The sequence below is a fragment of the Polypterus senegalus genome, chromosome 5 (genome assembly GCF_016835505.1).
Source record: "Polypterus senegalus isolate Bchr_013 chromosome 5, ASM1683550v1, whole genome shotgun sequence".
NCBI classification, from domain to species: domain Eukaryota; kingdom Metazoa; phylum Chordata; class Cladistia; order Polypteriformes; family Polypteridae; genus Polypterus; species Polypterus senegalus.
Genome location: NC_053158.1, coordinates 176,182,821 through 176,198,705, shown reverse-complemented (window position 1 = coordinate 176,198,705; position 15,885 = coordinate 176,182,821). Strand labels below are relative to the sequence as shown.

Sequence of the window (15,885 nt, the reverse complement as noted above, 5' to 3'; positions counted from 1 at the left end):
ACTTCTCCATTCTTTACCTGAAAAGCCTCAGAATGCAGTTTTTAATTCTACACTTAAACTATTGTTTGTGTTAAATGCATGGCAACTGAAATTGAATCAGGTTAAGATAAGAAGAAAAGCACGCAGTTGGTGGGTGAAGAAAGACAATAAGCCATTATTTTGATGATGGTCACTTTTCACCAGTTTGTAATATCCTTGTTGTATTGTACTGTGCCAGTCAAAAATATCCTTCTTTGGAGTTTTTATTCTTTGATATGAAACAACTACACATTAGAGTAGTGCTAGTATACTGTACATCTTCAGACAAAAATGTGTCATGAGATCAGGTGAAAACACTGAAAATAAAAGAAGATGAGAAGGGACACAAAGTTTCAGCTGTGTTACATTCATCAGGTGTGCCATATATACACAATTGTGCCGTTGAGAAGGCAAACAAATATTTGTGGAAGTTGAGTAAATATAGACTTTATAGGAAAATGTTTTCAAAGCTTAAGTCAATTTGCCTTCACTTAAAGTGACACATTTCACAGACAGGCCATTATGTGGTCATCAGGAGCCTGCAGTGTGGCATGGTAATTAAGGCTTTGGACCTCAAACACGGAGGTAGTGGGTTTAAATCCCGCTACTGTGTGACCACAAGCAAGTCATTTCACATGCTTGTGCTGAAATTTGAAACATGAAAGAAATGTAACTAACTGCATTCCTCAAATGTTGTAAGTCACCTTGCATAAAGGTGTCAGTGAAATTAGAATTTTTTATAAACACAATATTAATTAATTTTAGAAATCTATCTATCTAAATAAAGAGATGTTGGGGTGGTACCATATGTCTATTATTTACTGTAAGAAACTCTGTGAAATAAAGCCACGCAAGTTGTTTGACACCCGCACTTTTACATTTACCGCTTAACAAAATGCACAACGGCCTAAATGGGAAGAGATCGATGACACGCTTAAAGCGGCACCATTTTCAAATACCAGTAAGATTTTTTCACAAAGAAACATAACTTCTTAAAAGTTTCGTAATAATTTAATAAACAGAGCAAAGATTTTATTATAAAAGATGGCACCTACATGTTTCGTTACAAATCACACTTGAAGCCCCTAATGGAGTTATGTGACATTTGAGATTACAAAGCTGTGTCTCGAGAAGGCAAAGAGATCGGTGTTTTAAAGCTTACAACGCAAACGGCCCGTGCGCATCTTTGCAACTAGCTGCTGCGAATAACGTGGTGCTGCCTTGTGGGTTGATTTAAATAACGCGTGTGTGTGTGTGTGTGTGTGTGTGTGTGCGCGCGAGTGTGTTTATGTATGCGTTCCCCTCTTCAAGCCCTGTTCCTGCCTTGCACAAGATGATTGCTGGGATGGGCTCCAGCTGCCCCGGATAAGCGGGTTTGAACGATGAATGGATGGACATAAAAAAAAAAATCGAGACGATTTTTTCCCAGTTCAGCTCCACGTTCTTCTTGATGGATCCTGAACAATGTTCAGTCTAATTCACCGACGATGTACTTTCTTATTCTATCCTTGTGATTCTAGCAGTTTTATCCATGTACACGTGACTCTTATTATTAATTATTATTATTACTGCATTCCTTCCGTCATATCTCTTTACGCTGATGCCGTTCATCACCTAGCATAAAGGATACCCAACACCCTTCGTAAAAATGTAAACGGTGTAAATAGCATTTTTTTCCTTCCCATCCCAGGTAATTTTATTCTTACTGTTTTGTTGACAACGTCCCTCCAGCACCCCCAGATCCGCCCCACTCTCTCTCTCTCTCTCTCCCACTCGCCACCAGCCGCAGTCCAATGACAGCGCTGCCCCCCCGCTCCTCTCTTCTCCTGTGCTCTCCTCCTGGCTGCTTTGATTGCATTCCTCTCTTTGTATTTAAACATCCGGGTTTCCCTACTGGCTGTGCTCTGGCTCTCCTCTCACAGAAGCCATTTTGGACTCAGTTCAGTTTCTTGCATGTCAATTTTAGCCGAGTCGCTTTGGCTATTCTCTGTTTTAAGAGGAAGACGGAGGAAAAAAGGGAGGAGGAAGAAGAAATATAAGCGTTAAAGCGACAGTAAGAAACTGAACATCTGCAGGCAGATTCTGCTTCTCCGCCGGTTTGCCTGTGGTCTCTGGAGATCGCTGTCTTTCCTCGATGGATTTTATTACGTTGTAAAGTTTTTATTTTTTCCAAGCTTTTTTGTTTATTTGGTTCCCCCCTTCTCCGGTGCAATTTTGTTACACTGGATTTACTACAAGCAGGCGCGCTCAGAGACACGGGCGCTGAGCAAACTCTTCTGGTTGTGTGCTGTACGGAACGGCCCGGGGATCATTGGGCTAGCCAAATCATTCTCCAACCCCCATCGATATAGACTCACATTTAAATCTATACGGGATTTTAGTTCTGTTCTTAAATGGTTGAAAAGGATACCTTGATGTAACCTGAAGGAAATCTATCCGCTTCTCTAAAAGTGAAGGAATATGTTTGCATCCTGGCTGACTTTTGTACTTCTTTGGGGAACTTTTTGCGCAGGTAAGCAGTCTCTTTTCGGCTTTGCTGACTATTTCGTGCTACTGAGAATTAAGTTTGCATGGGACGTTGTATTCAGGGCTGATCGCAAAGCTATGCTGTTGTCTACCACACTTCCTAAAACCTGGGTAACTTGTGATTCATGTCGGACGTGTTTATAGCCCAACAGGCAGTAAACTCCCCGGAGTTTCGACTCGGTGCAAGCAGAACCACGCGCCCCATTCAGCTGCTGGGAATCTTGTGTATCTCCGTGATTCGGATTCTTGCGATCACCACGTTGCTCAACGGTGTGTTGTTTGTGCCCCTTACTGTTGACATGAGATGTATAGGACATGATTCGGCGTGCTGGGTAAACAAACGTTCGATTGTTTTTCATGGGGACGAGTCATGTGAACTGATTTGTAACGGGTCTGATCTCGTCCCAAGTTGTAAAAATGCAAACTGTCCTACTTATCAGCATTTCGAGTTGTTTCTTTTTTTCTCATTCACATACCATTTGAAGGTTAGAAGTGCTTATTATTGGTCTGTGTGATTTTTACTGCCGACTGTGGCTTGAGGTTTATTGGAGTGTTTTGTGTTTATAATGAAGTGTATGCTGCATGATATAGTAAAACACAGTGTGATATGGAAGGTGCTGTAGTTCGTTCGCTTTTATCGCACATGCTGTATCGGTGATGGAGGTCAAGTTCCTTGTCCTCGGTGTGGATGGACTTCTTTTTTTTAAACGTGGCTCGATCCGGTCTTTATTTACTCACTTTCCCTCTCACTCTTTTTTTTGAGACTGCAACAGATTTCTGGCGGGTTTTCATGTGATCGCTTCGTTACGATCCACTTCTTTTGTTGACTTTTGGGGTTTATGTGAACAGAGAACATGTGCCGTTGTTTGGGTTTTTAACGCCTGTATGAGGATTGATCCAGTGGGTAATTCAAGTGTAGGGCTGCATATTCCTAGGGTACGCGTCTCGGTGAAATACACAAACAGCCCGGTGCTCTACAGACAGACAGATCTTTACATTTGGTGGAATAAAAAACGCTCAGCAAAGGAAGCCCTCGCTAAAAACTTAAGCAAATTACCTTTACCGTTACTTATCGTCATCGTTTTCGTGACAGTATAAGGGGTTTATCAAACAGAATTAGTAGATTGATGTATTTGCGCTGTGTTTATTTGTCCGGTTCTTTAATAAAAAAAAAAAAAACCTATTAATGTAATTTCTCTGTCTGGAGTAAAAAAAAAAAAATACACGTGAAATTGTACGGCCACATGCGCTCTTGTTGTCTCTTTGTTTGGGTCCCTCATTAAATATGCGTGGCTTGTTTTCTTGGCTTTATTCGCACCATGTGTGACTGAGTACTAAATATTTTGTTCTTTTTTAGTAATTGAAAATAGAAATTTTATAGCAATGGGGGCGTGTCAGTGCTCATGGTTACTGTGATTATTTTTAATATGGGGGTAAATGCGGTTTAATGTCTCAATTCGTTTAATGAAGTGAGCCAAGCCCACAGCTAAACAAAGGTGTATGCGAGTCGCATGGTTTACACAGTCGGCCGTACAAACCCCGCGTAGCTTCGGCACAGTTTGACTTGTGGCTTTGAGGCAAAAACGTTTTTTTTGTTTTTTTTTCTTTCCCACAATATCAATGGAACGTTTATTTAAATGCACGACTACTTGATCGCGCTTACGCGTATGTCAGTTTCGCTGATTCCCAGAGGTTATATATACACACATGTGGATGAGTCATATTCTAAAATAATAAGCCTTCCAATGTATTAGACCGACCCTCTACTGTGTATAAAAGTCACATGTCCGAATCTGAGAGGTAAGCCACAGTACGTTTAATAAAAATAAAATAAACACTGATTAAGAAAAAAATGCACTTTTTGTGCGTATAAAAAGTTTATATTTTTTTCTTTCATTTTTGTCCGAGTTTTAAAATGTGAAAATCGACAACTTATTTTCTAAAGTGAAAATTATAAATGCCATACCTCATTTTTATATGGCGCTATGAATAACCGTGAGCTCAGTATTGTCCAACATTTTGACAATTATAAATCGTAACATTCGTATTTAATACATTTTCACTTGTATTTAGCAATAGGTTAATTGTAAAATAACAGTAAATGTGCCATTTTTAGAGTATCGAGATTACCGAGTAAGAACGTTAGTATATAATTGCAATGGCAATGAATCCCCTATAATGAAGTAGATCCAACTTTTGTTAAACTGTTTCGCCATCTAAACTGTTGAGTGGTGTAAGCAGGCTTGTACAATGACTGCACTTCTTCTAGTGAACATTTATTTTCTATATATTTTTAATGGTTCAGTGTGCAGTTGACGTTATTCTGTCTCTTATGCGCATGCATTGTAACTTCGAAGTTCTGAAGCGTTGTCCTAACCGTTCGTTATTGTTTACGATGTATTAAATAAAGATCGGTTATTTTAAACGTCTGGGATATTTCCACTCGCAGTGGGATAACACGAAGACTAAATGTACCTAATTTTTAAATAAGGTCTCTATAAAAAAATACACCAAAGTAGATTGGGGATAGATGAGTGTATATGTGGGGTTAGTAACATTAACAGGCTACGGTTACCGTGAATAGACCTGTATAGTTGTACTCCAGTCTACAGTTTATTTGATATTAGGCGACTCGGAATATTTGAGAGACTGAAACGCTTACATTACTTTTGCATTATCTTCCAACTGAAGAACAAGCATATTCGAGGCCAGAGCACACTACGTTGGCTGCCTGAACTGTTTTATATCCTGTATGTGTGCCCCGCATGTTAGTGCACTTTTTATCCGACGTCCTATAGAACGTACGCTTCACTTTAATGGACATCCTGATTTGGAAATAAGCGGACCCAATGGTTGACTGGCGCCTTGTCCAGGGTATCATCCCATCTTGCGGCCAGAACTTTCAGGTTCCGATAAGACATTGATAATGTATTGTATTATATGATGCCGACTGATCTATTGCCTATACCATTAAATATTTTGTTAAAACCTAACAAAGTTCTAACAATTGCACAAGTGCAAGAATCGATTAGTTTTGACCTTCAAGCGGTGCATTTTAACACATTTTTTGTTATTTCCGATCATCCAATCTCAGTGCTGGCTAGTGTTTGTGTGAAACCTTATTACTTTGTTACGTTGTAGTATAGTGCCTTGCAAATGTTCCTCAGTTGCTCATCAGGATTATGCGGAAACCCGTAGGTAGTCAGCGTAAGGTATTGCCGAAAGTTTCGCTCAATCAGTACTTTTCTAACTAGGCATCCCTTTTTAAAAAAAAAAAAAAAAAAGTTATTCATTATTCTATGATGACCATCAGCCGGTTGAGTGAGATTCGGTACATGTTGAGATATTGGATCTTTGATCTTTAATGTGGCCCTGCGCGCTCAGTGTGACTAAATGCAATTACTTTAGCTGTACCTCCTGCATGTGTTTGCATTTTGTGAGCGAGGAATTGAGAATGTGTTTTATGATCCGCTTGTGATTCGGCATGCTTGATTACCAAAATTCCGTTATGCAGAACTCATACGATTACATTTTAAAATAAACCCTCTGCCGGCCAGCCTGTCACCATCCCTCGCGGCGTGACGTGCTCGATGGGTGGGAAGCCCATAACACCGCTTGTTTACATTTTGTTTAGGGATGTGTGAAGAAAAAGAAATCGATACAAACTGAACTCTGGCGACGTTGTTGAGGGATTATTCAAATTCATTCGAATATTGGGTACGATTATGAGGGTTTGCGTACCATTTAAGATATCAACAGGACAGAAGGATTGAATGCGTAACAGCGTTTTTTAGCTGCTGAAAACAAAGCAGCACCAAAATGCTCGTTGGTGGTTGTGGGAGGGCTTTATTTAGCGCAAATGCCTAGCCAGTAAACGATCGCACGTGTGTGGTTGCGCGTGTGCATGCATGGTGGCGTGCGTGCGTGTGTGTGTGTGTGTGTGTATGGGGAGGGGGTGGGTGGTGATCTTGTATGTGCACGTTTGGTCATCACGTGTTCTGCCATCCTAACTATCCCTACAGTTCCCATCCCCCCTCTACCCCTGCCACATGGCCGATGTCATTAAAGAGATTCTTATTTGCTCTGCATATGCAATTAAATCAAGAAGGCAGTGCTGTTTTTAAATCTCACCTCATCCCCTCCAGCACCTCGTCATGAATTTTAGGTTCAGTAACCTCCGGAGTTCCATCAGCGACGTATTTGATTGTGATTAACGCCCATCTCACGTCAATACCCCCTCCCAATTCCGTGCCCGCGCGCTCACGCAAGTTCCCGAGGGGAGGGGTGGATGCCATCCAGCGCCAGCTCGACTTTGGCTCCGCCTTCCCCTCTCATTTGGTTCTTTGTTCAGTAACCGATGGATTTGTGGCTAAACGACGCCTATCTTAGCTTTATGGAAAGGGACGCCTGCTAAAACGATGTTTTCTTCAACCAGTTCAGTTGGTTGCTGTCTCACAATGGAAGTACTTTTAATTTTGGAGGGTTTCATGGATTGTCAGGTGAGCTGTGATTACATGCATAGCCTAAAGCAGACCACCTCTGCAAGCTCCCCTAGGCCTGTTGATCTCAATCAGTCAAGCCACACATTATCTGAAGAATTTCGGCTCACCCCTCCTCCACACCTAAGGCAGGACTTCATGCAGACTTTCTCACACAAGCACAGTTAATAATAAATGACCAAATAAAATATTGAAGAAGTTTTTATAAGGTACTGTGACAAGGACAGGGGGAATAGGGAGGAGAATCTGGAAAGATCTTAAGAGATCAACTCATAAGGGAAACATATTGTACATCCCAAATAATAAAGCCCTTGTTTTAATTTAAAGGACCTTAAAGCTTACAAACCCCCATAAGCTTGTTCAGTACGTCTAGATTGGTTAGTTAGTTTGAAACTGTAACAACCTTTAGTTTATATGAGATTATATTAGTGTGTGTGCTTATGCAAGTCATATGTAGTTTATTTTAAGTGTGTGTATGTATGTATGCAGTATACTGTATATGAAGAAACTTAATCCTTTCGCTTTGTTTTCTGAAATATTGTACTAAAGGGTCATGGAAAGCCACAAAAAAAAAAAGCCAAGATAAGATGCCAGACCAATGCATGACATAGCATTCACACACCCACAATTTTGCCACATTTGCCTAGTTTAAAACACTTGGCGTAATACACATTTTGGTTTTCTTAAATAGCCAGACTAGAGTACCAAGTGAAAACCCTTGTGAGCCTGGGATATATGCTGATTTCACACAGACCAGGCTGAGGTTTGAACCCAGAGCACCAAAACTGTAAAGCAGCTGTATGTTCTCAGTATATTATATTGAGTATTTAAATTCTCACAGTATACTGTAGAAATACACACCATGTTCAGTTTTAGGTATGTGTGGGGTTAAAGCTTATCCCAGCAGTTTCGAGTTCTGTGGTGGTGACAACCCTGTACAAGCCACCAATTCATTGTGCGGTCTTTGACTTATTACCAGTATGCTAATTAAAGTTGGCAGCTAACTTTATATATATATATATATATATATATACACACACAACTTCAGAATGCAAGAGAAGCCAGACATTTGTAGAGGTAAGCTCTTAAATAATGAGAGAATTTGTGAAATCCACTCAGTTACTGGGCTATAATTTCAAAATACAAGAGATTGTAAAGTGTAGATTAACTGGAGATGTTGCATACACATATACAGTGGAACCTCGGTTCACGACCATAATTCGTTCCTAAAATCTGGTTGTAAACCGATTTGGTCGTGAACCGCAGCAATTTCCACCATAGGATTGTTTGTAAATACAATTAATCCATTCCAGACCGTACGAACTGTATGTAAATATCTATTTTTTTAGTTTTTAAGCACAAATATAGTTAATTATACCATAGAATGCACAGTGTAATAGTAAACTAAATGTAAAAACATAGTTTTCTCAGGGTTAATCAAACACTGCAATAGTTCACGCTATACCTGTAGTGCTAGGAACCGCTCGCTGAAAACATTTTTTAATGAGTTTTAGGCACAAGGAAAAAAATGAAAATTTGAAAAATCCGTAATTTAATAAACCACCAAGAAAAGTAACATTGCAATAATGCACGCTATAAGCCGATCGCTGTAAACAGAACTGAAAACAAAACCAAGCCCTTTCTACCTTATGTGTCCAGCCCTCTCTCTCTCTCTCTCTCGCTTTCTTGTTTGTCTTTTTTGTGAGCCTGGAGCACCTGTGTGTGTGTGTGTGTGTGTACGCCTCTGTCTCGCACACCTGTGTATGTGCGCGCGTGCGCCTCTGTCTCATGCACCTGTCTGTGTGTGTGTGTGTGCGCGCCTCTGTCTTGCGCACCTGTGTGTGTGTGTGCGACTCTGTCTCACGTGCCTGTGTGTGTGTGCGTGCCTCTGTCTTGCACACCTGTGTATGTGTGTGTGTGCCTCTATCTCGCGTGCCTGTGTGTGAGTGTGCGCGCGCCTCTGTCTCGTGTGTGTCGCACTCTCTTTCTCCCTCGCTCGCTGCACAGGGAGACACTGAACATGTACAAACCAAAAGGGAAACTGGCTTGTTCATATACCTAGTGTGTGGTCGTGAACCGAGGCAAAAGTTTGGCGAACTTTTTGGTCATAAACCGATTTGTACGTGTACCGGGACGTTCGTGAACTGAGGTTCCACTGTAGTGAGAATCTGCAAAATAAGTGTAGTATATACCGGAGAGTATGAAGTACATGTTCGTAATATATCTGATGTGTATTTACAACATAATTGTTTTTTCTGTATAACACAGACATATGACTGTAAAATATATAATATGTGTGAATTGTCTGTGTAAGTCAATTGCCTGTGTTAACATGGCTTCCACAGCTGATTTTTCTAGAGTGTTCATTTAAACGTGTGTCCGTTCCTTTTGCAGGTTGGTCATGTTGACATTTCTGTTTTGGCACTTCCGTGGCCCTCATTCAGCTAAGCCTTTATTCAATAATATATCGACCAATATGCTTTTATATACCTTGTGCACAAATTGCACTTTTAACACCCCTAATGGGCATCCTGAATTTAATTATCAGTGTAAACCCCATCGCACTACAGAAGTGCCAAAACCAACACGTCTGTATTTTTACCACAAGGGAATTTACTCTGACAATTAAAATCGAAAGTAAGTTGGAGCATCCGCTCAAGGTGTCACAACAGTGGCTTTTAAAATAGTTAAAATTGTTATGGTTTGTCAACTGTTGGGGTGGAGAGGTGAATGTTTATATATCTATGTATAGAGTCCTGATTTTTATTTGTTTTATACTGTATATTGTTATATATTTTTATTCAAGAATGACCACTATATTCTTACACTTTGTCTGTAGTATTTGGCAGAAGTAATATTTATGTATTTTTTAAATTTTAAAAGGCATGAAGCAAAGGTTTATCTGATATCCTTAAAATATTTAAGGTTTTGCAGGTTCTCCCCACTACTTAGAGACATTCTTTATGACTTGTTATTTCACTGATCTGGTTCCGGGCAGTACCAGCAAGTGTAGTGGTTATCCTTGTTGTTTAATGTATCTAGAGACCTGTAATAAAATCCTGGCTAAGGCACAATTGGAATGGTATGCACATTTTTAGTTTGTGTTCTCGTTGTATCTTTCCCACTTTTTGCAGATTTCCTACAAAAAAAGTTCAGATTATCTTGATTGTTAAATGTTTTTGATGAGTGTGGGCGTCCAGGCAAGCATTCCCCTTAGTGGGAAGTGTTCCATCCATAACTGGTCACTGCCTTTTCCTTATGCTTCCATAAAACTCTTTGTACATATGGGACATCTGAAATTAAATAAAGTGGGTTTAAATGATGGATGGATGGTTTGTGTTGTATTCAATGAGCTGACAGTTTGTGCATGCTCATGAATTTTGCTTGATGAGGCTGGAGTAGGAAGTAAATTCCAACACCCCAGAACTGTAAAATCTTGATTGGTTGATGGATGGTGGTGATTGAATTTTAATTTTAGTGGACCACTAACTTTAAGTTTTTTTATTATTTTTTTTATTTTTCTTGTTTGTGTTGTTGTAATCTGTTTTCATTTTATGTGTTACAATGATTACTTGCACTTTCCTTACAGCTACTGGGTATTGTTAAGAATGTACTTAACTTTATAATTGGCTACCCATGATTTTTTGTTTGTGGATCATTATCTGTTAATATATTTATGAAATGTAAATACACTGAAAACCTTTTTCAAACCAGAAGGGTAGTACATAGTTGTAAATTGTAGCAGTGCTCTCTTCTCTTCTTTTCTTTTATTTATTGTACCACTCTGAGATCTCTAAACATCCCTTTTTAGTCGGCAAGTCTAAAACAGTAATTACTGGACTACAGAACCACTCATTTTGCTGCTGCTTGTGGCCCAAGCTATGGAGATTTTGTCTGCTTGCTGTATTGGTGTGTAGTGCTTTGGCTCTGGGCTGCAGACTGTACTTTTTTTTATGGTTTTTGGTGTTTTAGTTCTTGCCACATACTAACAATCCTAAGTAAACAAGTGTAACTGATACCATGTTCTATTATTAGCTGTTGCTTTTTAAATATTTCCTAACCTCTCCCGACCACAACATTCTAGGCAGAGGCTCAGAAAGCTGTCCATTTCGGGAAGCCTAGGCAATTGCTTACAGCTTTGGTTTGTTTTCTGTACTGCACACTTCTTAACGCTTTTAATGTTTGAGTACTAATTATTCTGTTCTCTGAATGTTTTGTTTGAAATTCTCCTTCTGATGTTGGGAAGCATATGAAGTGTAAGTGAAGAAAGTGGATCTGTGTGTGTGTGTGTGAGAGAGAGAGAGAGAGGATGAGCCGGAGCTGCAGTCATACTATGTGATGTTAAACTCCTTTCTAGGTAGTCTGGTATCTGACCCTCATTGTGAGTCTGCTGTGTCATGTTTGGTTTTTTTTCCCAGTCATGCAGGATATCCCAAGAATATACTAGAATATAATATACACACACACACACACACACACACACACACAGTGTAATCTGACATCCTTAAGGCAGTGAGATCCAGCAACTGCTGTTGAGTGTGACAGGCACTTACAGTTCACATAGTGTGACCCTGGTCTTGCCTCAAATGAAAGCTTGTTAGTCAGTGGCATTTTACATGACTTTCGGGATCCTTGTCTGGTATGTGTAATGTTTTTAACCTTGGAGATTACTGGGGTGAGGTGATGTATCATTAAGTAAATATCCTTTGATGGCTTACCTGGGTCTTCTCGGGTTATGTGTATGAAAGAGCCTTGAAGAAAGTAACAGTACTCCTTGACACCAGCTATCCACACCCTTAAGGTGTACAGGTATTAAAATGTATCGATATCTGGAAGGTGTACCAGCTGATGGGGTTGTTTTTTGTATGGTGTGGTGTTTGCCTGCTCTCCCTGTGTTTGTGTTTCTTTTATATCCTTTCTTTTCGATGACAGGTGATAGGTGTATCACTTATATATTAGGACAGCTTATACATTAAGTGTGGTTTATGGAGGACTGATACTCCATCCAGAGATCATTCCTCCTATGCTCTTATTGCTTCGGAGAGTTAAACATGTCTCCCTGTGGACCATTTTTAAAAATGGCTTACAACAGGGGTGTCAAACTCCAGGCCTGGAGGGCCACAGTGGCAGCAGGTTTTCATTCAAACCCTTTTCCTGATCCGTGACAAAGTTTCATTGCTAATTAACTCCTTTTCACTTCATTTTAATAGCCCTTGTTTTTAAGAATTCAGTCCTCTGAATTGATTCTTCATTAAATGACAGCCAAACAGAAATGACAATTGAAACAAGTTGACCGATGACCAGCTAAATGGGAGCTTCAAACTCCTACCAATTTCACTCCAACCAGTTTCTTAATGAGAAGCCCATACTTGCTGTTAATCAAACCCATTATTTAATTCCATGGCTTGTTGCTGCTCTCATTCTGCCACAGCAGACATTTCCAAAACTGTTGATTTTTTTTCTGTTTTTTCTAAGAACACCATTAAAATATTTCGGTGACCTAAGACATCCATCTTTCTTAGACCTTCACTTTTCTTTATATTCAGATATTGTGTGATGGGCACAGGTGAGCTGGACAGGTGGCTGCGTGTTTTGTGTCTCATTATTGTTTGGCTGATTCAAGTTAATTAAAACTAAGGCAAAAGAAGTTAATTAGTACTGGTCACTAATTAAGAAGATGGTTACAATGAAAACCTGCAGCCACTGTGACCCTCCAGGACCGGAGTTCCACACCCCAGGCTTACAGAGTGTTTGGATGAATGGATAATAGGCAGGGTTTGTAGTTTAGTTGTCTCCCCACAAGCTATTACAATTTTTAAATCTTAAGTGGATTACACCTTTTGCTTTTGTTTTAAAGGTTTGGCATTAAATCTAACTAACAAATTAATTACAGGTTTGGCCAATATTATTAGTATCCTTACATTTTGGGTATATCAGGTACAAAATATCCTGAAGGAAGTAGGATAGTTTTGGTCTGTATACACTCATTTGTCTGACACAGAGCAGAACAGGAACAAACAGTAGCAATTGAAAAAGGAAATGTCTGGATATGGTATAAAACAGAAAAGCTGTCCTAACCCAACTGAACAATTAAAATAATTTTGATTGGAAGAACTTGATTCTTATTGCAGTGAAATTAGACTCCTCTCAAATTAACTGCCAGAAATCACTAGACACAAATTAATGAATGAATGATGGCTTTAATGTATAAAAGAATTGCCACTTCCTTGTACCTTAATGGCGATGTCATAGATAAGAGCTGTCTATGACCCTCCTTTTTTTGGGGGTTGGGACGAGGTAACAAAACTTAAAAATGCAAAAGGGTACAAGGACACAGATAAATCTTAATGTTTCTGCTTCTGCCGTTCACCATGTTATTAAGCAGTTTGGCTCCTCATGGAACTGTCAAAAACCTACCAGGGCATAATGGAAAGATGAAATTTGATCAAAGACCTCATCAAAGGTTGGAGCACCCCACATAAGACAATTAAAAAGAGCAGAAGAGTTATCTGTACACACAAAAGTAGGGCTATGTTGGTGAAGGCCAAGGATGAGCCAACTCTTGAAAGACAAACATAAAAAGGCTCAACTGGTCATTGCCCAAGCCTAGAAATGTTCTGAGAAGTGATGAAATCAAAGTACTTTTAGAAATGTAGACCATGATCTCTAACAGGCGTTCTCCTAATTTGCACAGTGTCCCACTGTGGCTTCCGGTTTTTATTTTAACCAGATTTATAGTCGGTGACAACTAATAACACGGACCTTATTTAATTAGCTGGTATTTTTTTCTCATCTGTTATTCTAACTTGTATACCCTGTTTTCACTTCCAAATGTTGTACAATCAAGTATTAGGGGAGGGTGCATTTTAATATTGTCCAGGTCTTTTTTTGACTTTTTTTTTTTTTCCTGTGAGGGAGAAAACATGCATCTTAAATTTGGACATCCTATTAAAACATTCTGAAACTCAAATTTGGCATATTTCCAGTTATTTCTGAAGGTAATGTACACGACATATCTTAAAATGCAAGGGTGCCAAAAATATTGACCACAACTGTACATTCACCAAAATTGCTACAGTTTGCATAATTCAACAATTGGAATACTGTCGTGCTAACATTTTAATTATTTAGTAATTTTTTTTTTTTTGTCTTGTCCACTGGATTTAACTTCCATATAGACTGTCACAGTGAAACCAGCAGATTCTGACTCTTGGCAATTACTGTGTGGCCTACAGAGCATTTGCCACTTTTTCTACAACTTGTGTGTGGCTTAAGTGTACTGTGGATATTCAACATAGAAAATAAACATTCATGATCTTAACACTCATGTCATTTTAGTTACTAGAGAGTGCCAGTGGGTACAAGGCAAAACAAATTGCCTTTTTGATGTATCATAGTATTGGACTTCACTAATGGTTATAAATGACATACTGGTTGTGCTGGAGATAGCATAGATGTGATAAGCATACATTTGGCAATTAAAAGGTTTCCCTTGATATGCATGTTGTTCAAGCATTTTAGTCTGTCATTATTAATATTTTTTTCAACCACAGGCCTTTGCAGACCCACATCTTGATTATTTACGTGATAAAGTCATATGATTGTGCAGAGAGATGTGTATGTATTTTATATATATATTTAGAGGGTCATTAAAACAATGTCTAAAAACAAATCATCTTGATATTCCATATAAGTTAATTGTGCCAGCAAGGAATAGAATGGCATCTACAAAGATATTCAGTCTGCATGTTTTGCTTTGGAAAGTGTTCCGCTGAACATGCAAGCTTTGTCCCTGGAATTAGAGAACAATGCCATAGTCTTGCTAGTGGTCAAGGCAAAGGCACCAAAGGAACAGAGACCAAATTCAGGATCATCAGCCAAATAAATGAGACTCCAGTTTGTGGAAATCCTTTTTTTTTTTTTTTTAACGTTTATATAGTATACTTATATATATATATCATTTTCTTCAATAGGAGAATATAACAGTGATACCCCCATGTCAACATAACCAATATACCATGAATATGTTTTAAAAAAAAAACAAAAAACAAAAAACAACCCACTTTATATACTGTACATCTGCTCTGCTAAGAATAGTAGTAGATGAGTTGTGTATTAGCACAGCTGCCTCAGAGTAAGGAGATTGTAAGTTTGCATCCTGGTTCCTACCCATGTGAGTATTGGAAAAAGGTCCTTGCAATTAAAAAAAAAAAAAAATTCTACCTTGCACCAATACTATTCACATTAATAAATGGAAAAGCTGACTTAACTAATCTTTTATAAAGCACTGCTTCAGGAAGGTGCTGTCTGTTTACTTATTGCCCATCATGGCAGAGTTGATAGTAAACAGCAAGCTTCACTATACACAGGTTTTTCACAGTTTACTAAAACTAGTTTTTTAAACTCCTCTCCAGAACAGTGTAATTAAAACTGTCATCCCAAGAACAATGATTGATTTATCATCTCTCTTATTTAATTGTGTAGTATATTTAGCTGTGAAATGAGTACAAGTTCAGTTGCAGCCTTTAATTTGCTGTGTGACACTAAGTTGGTCCTTTAGCCTCATGGTGCTCCCATTATAGAAATATGTTATTAGTTTTGTCATTATACTTAAACTGTTAGGTGTGAATTAAAATTAATTACACTGATCTTTTAATTCCTACCACTTCTTGAAGGAAATCTTGGTTCTTTAGCAGCTCCAGACTGACTTGGCACATGTCTTGTGATTGACTGCTGTTTTCTTGCAGTTGTTTTGGGTTGGTTCTTGCCCCCCTAAAACGGGTACTGAAAATAAATGGATGCTTTACTAACAGTAGTAAACTTACTTTTATAGCCCATGACA

The 15,885-nt window shown here is 38.9% G+C and overlaps 1 protein-coding gene across 3 annotated transcripts in view; it reads left to right on the top strand.

Annotated features, from left to right (window-relative positions):
- Positions 1–1,926: 1,926 nt before the first annotated feature.
- The window catches only part of acvr2ba (activin A receptor type 2Ba), a 130,108-nt gene continuing 116,149 nt past the window's right edge, over positions 1,927–15,885 (top strand). For all 3 annotated transcript variants that reach the window (XR_005633789.1, XR_005633788.1, XM_039753652.1), the window contains exon 1: positions 1,927–2,530. Coding sequence is in view for 1 of the 3 variants with exons in the window: in XM_039753652.1 (XP_039609586.1) it covers positions 2,479–2,530 (52 nt within the window). In the remaining 2 variants the exon portion in view is untranslated. The remainder of the gene's footprint in view (positions 2,531–15,885) is intronic.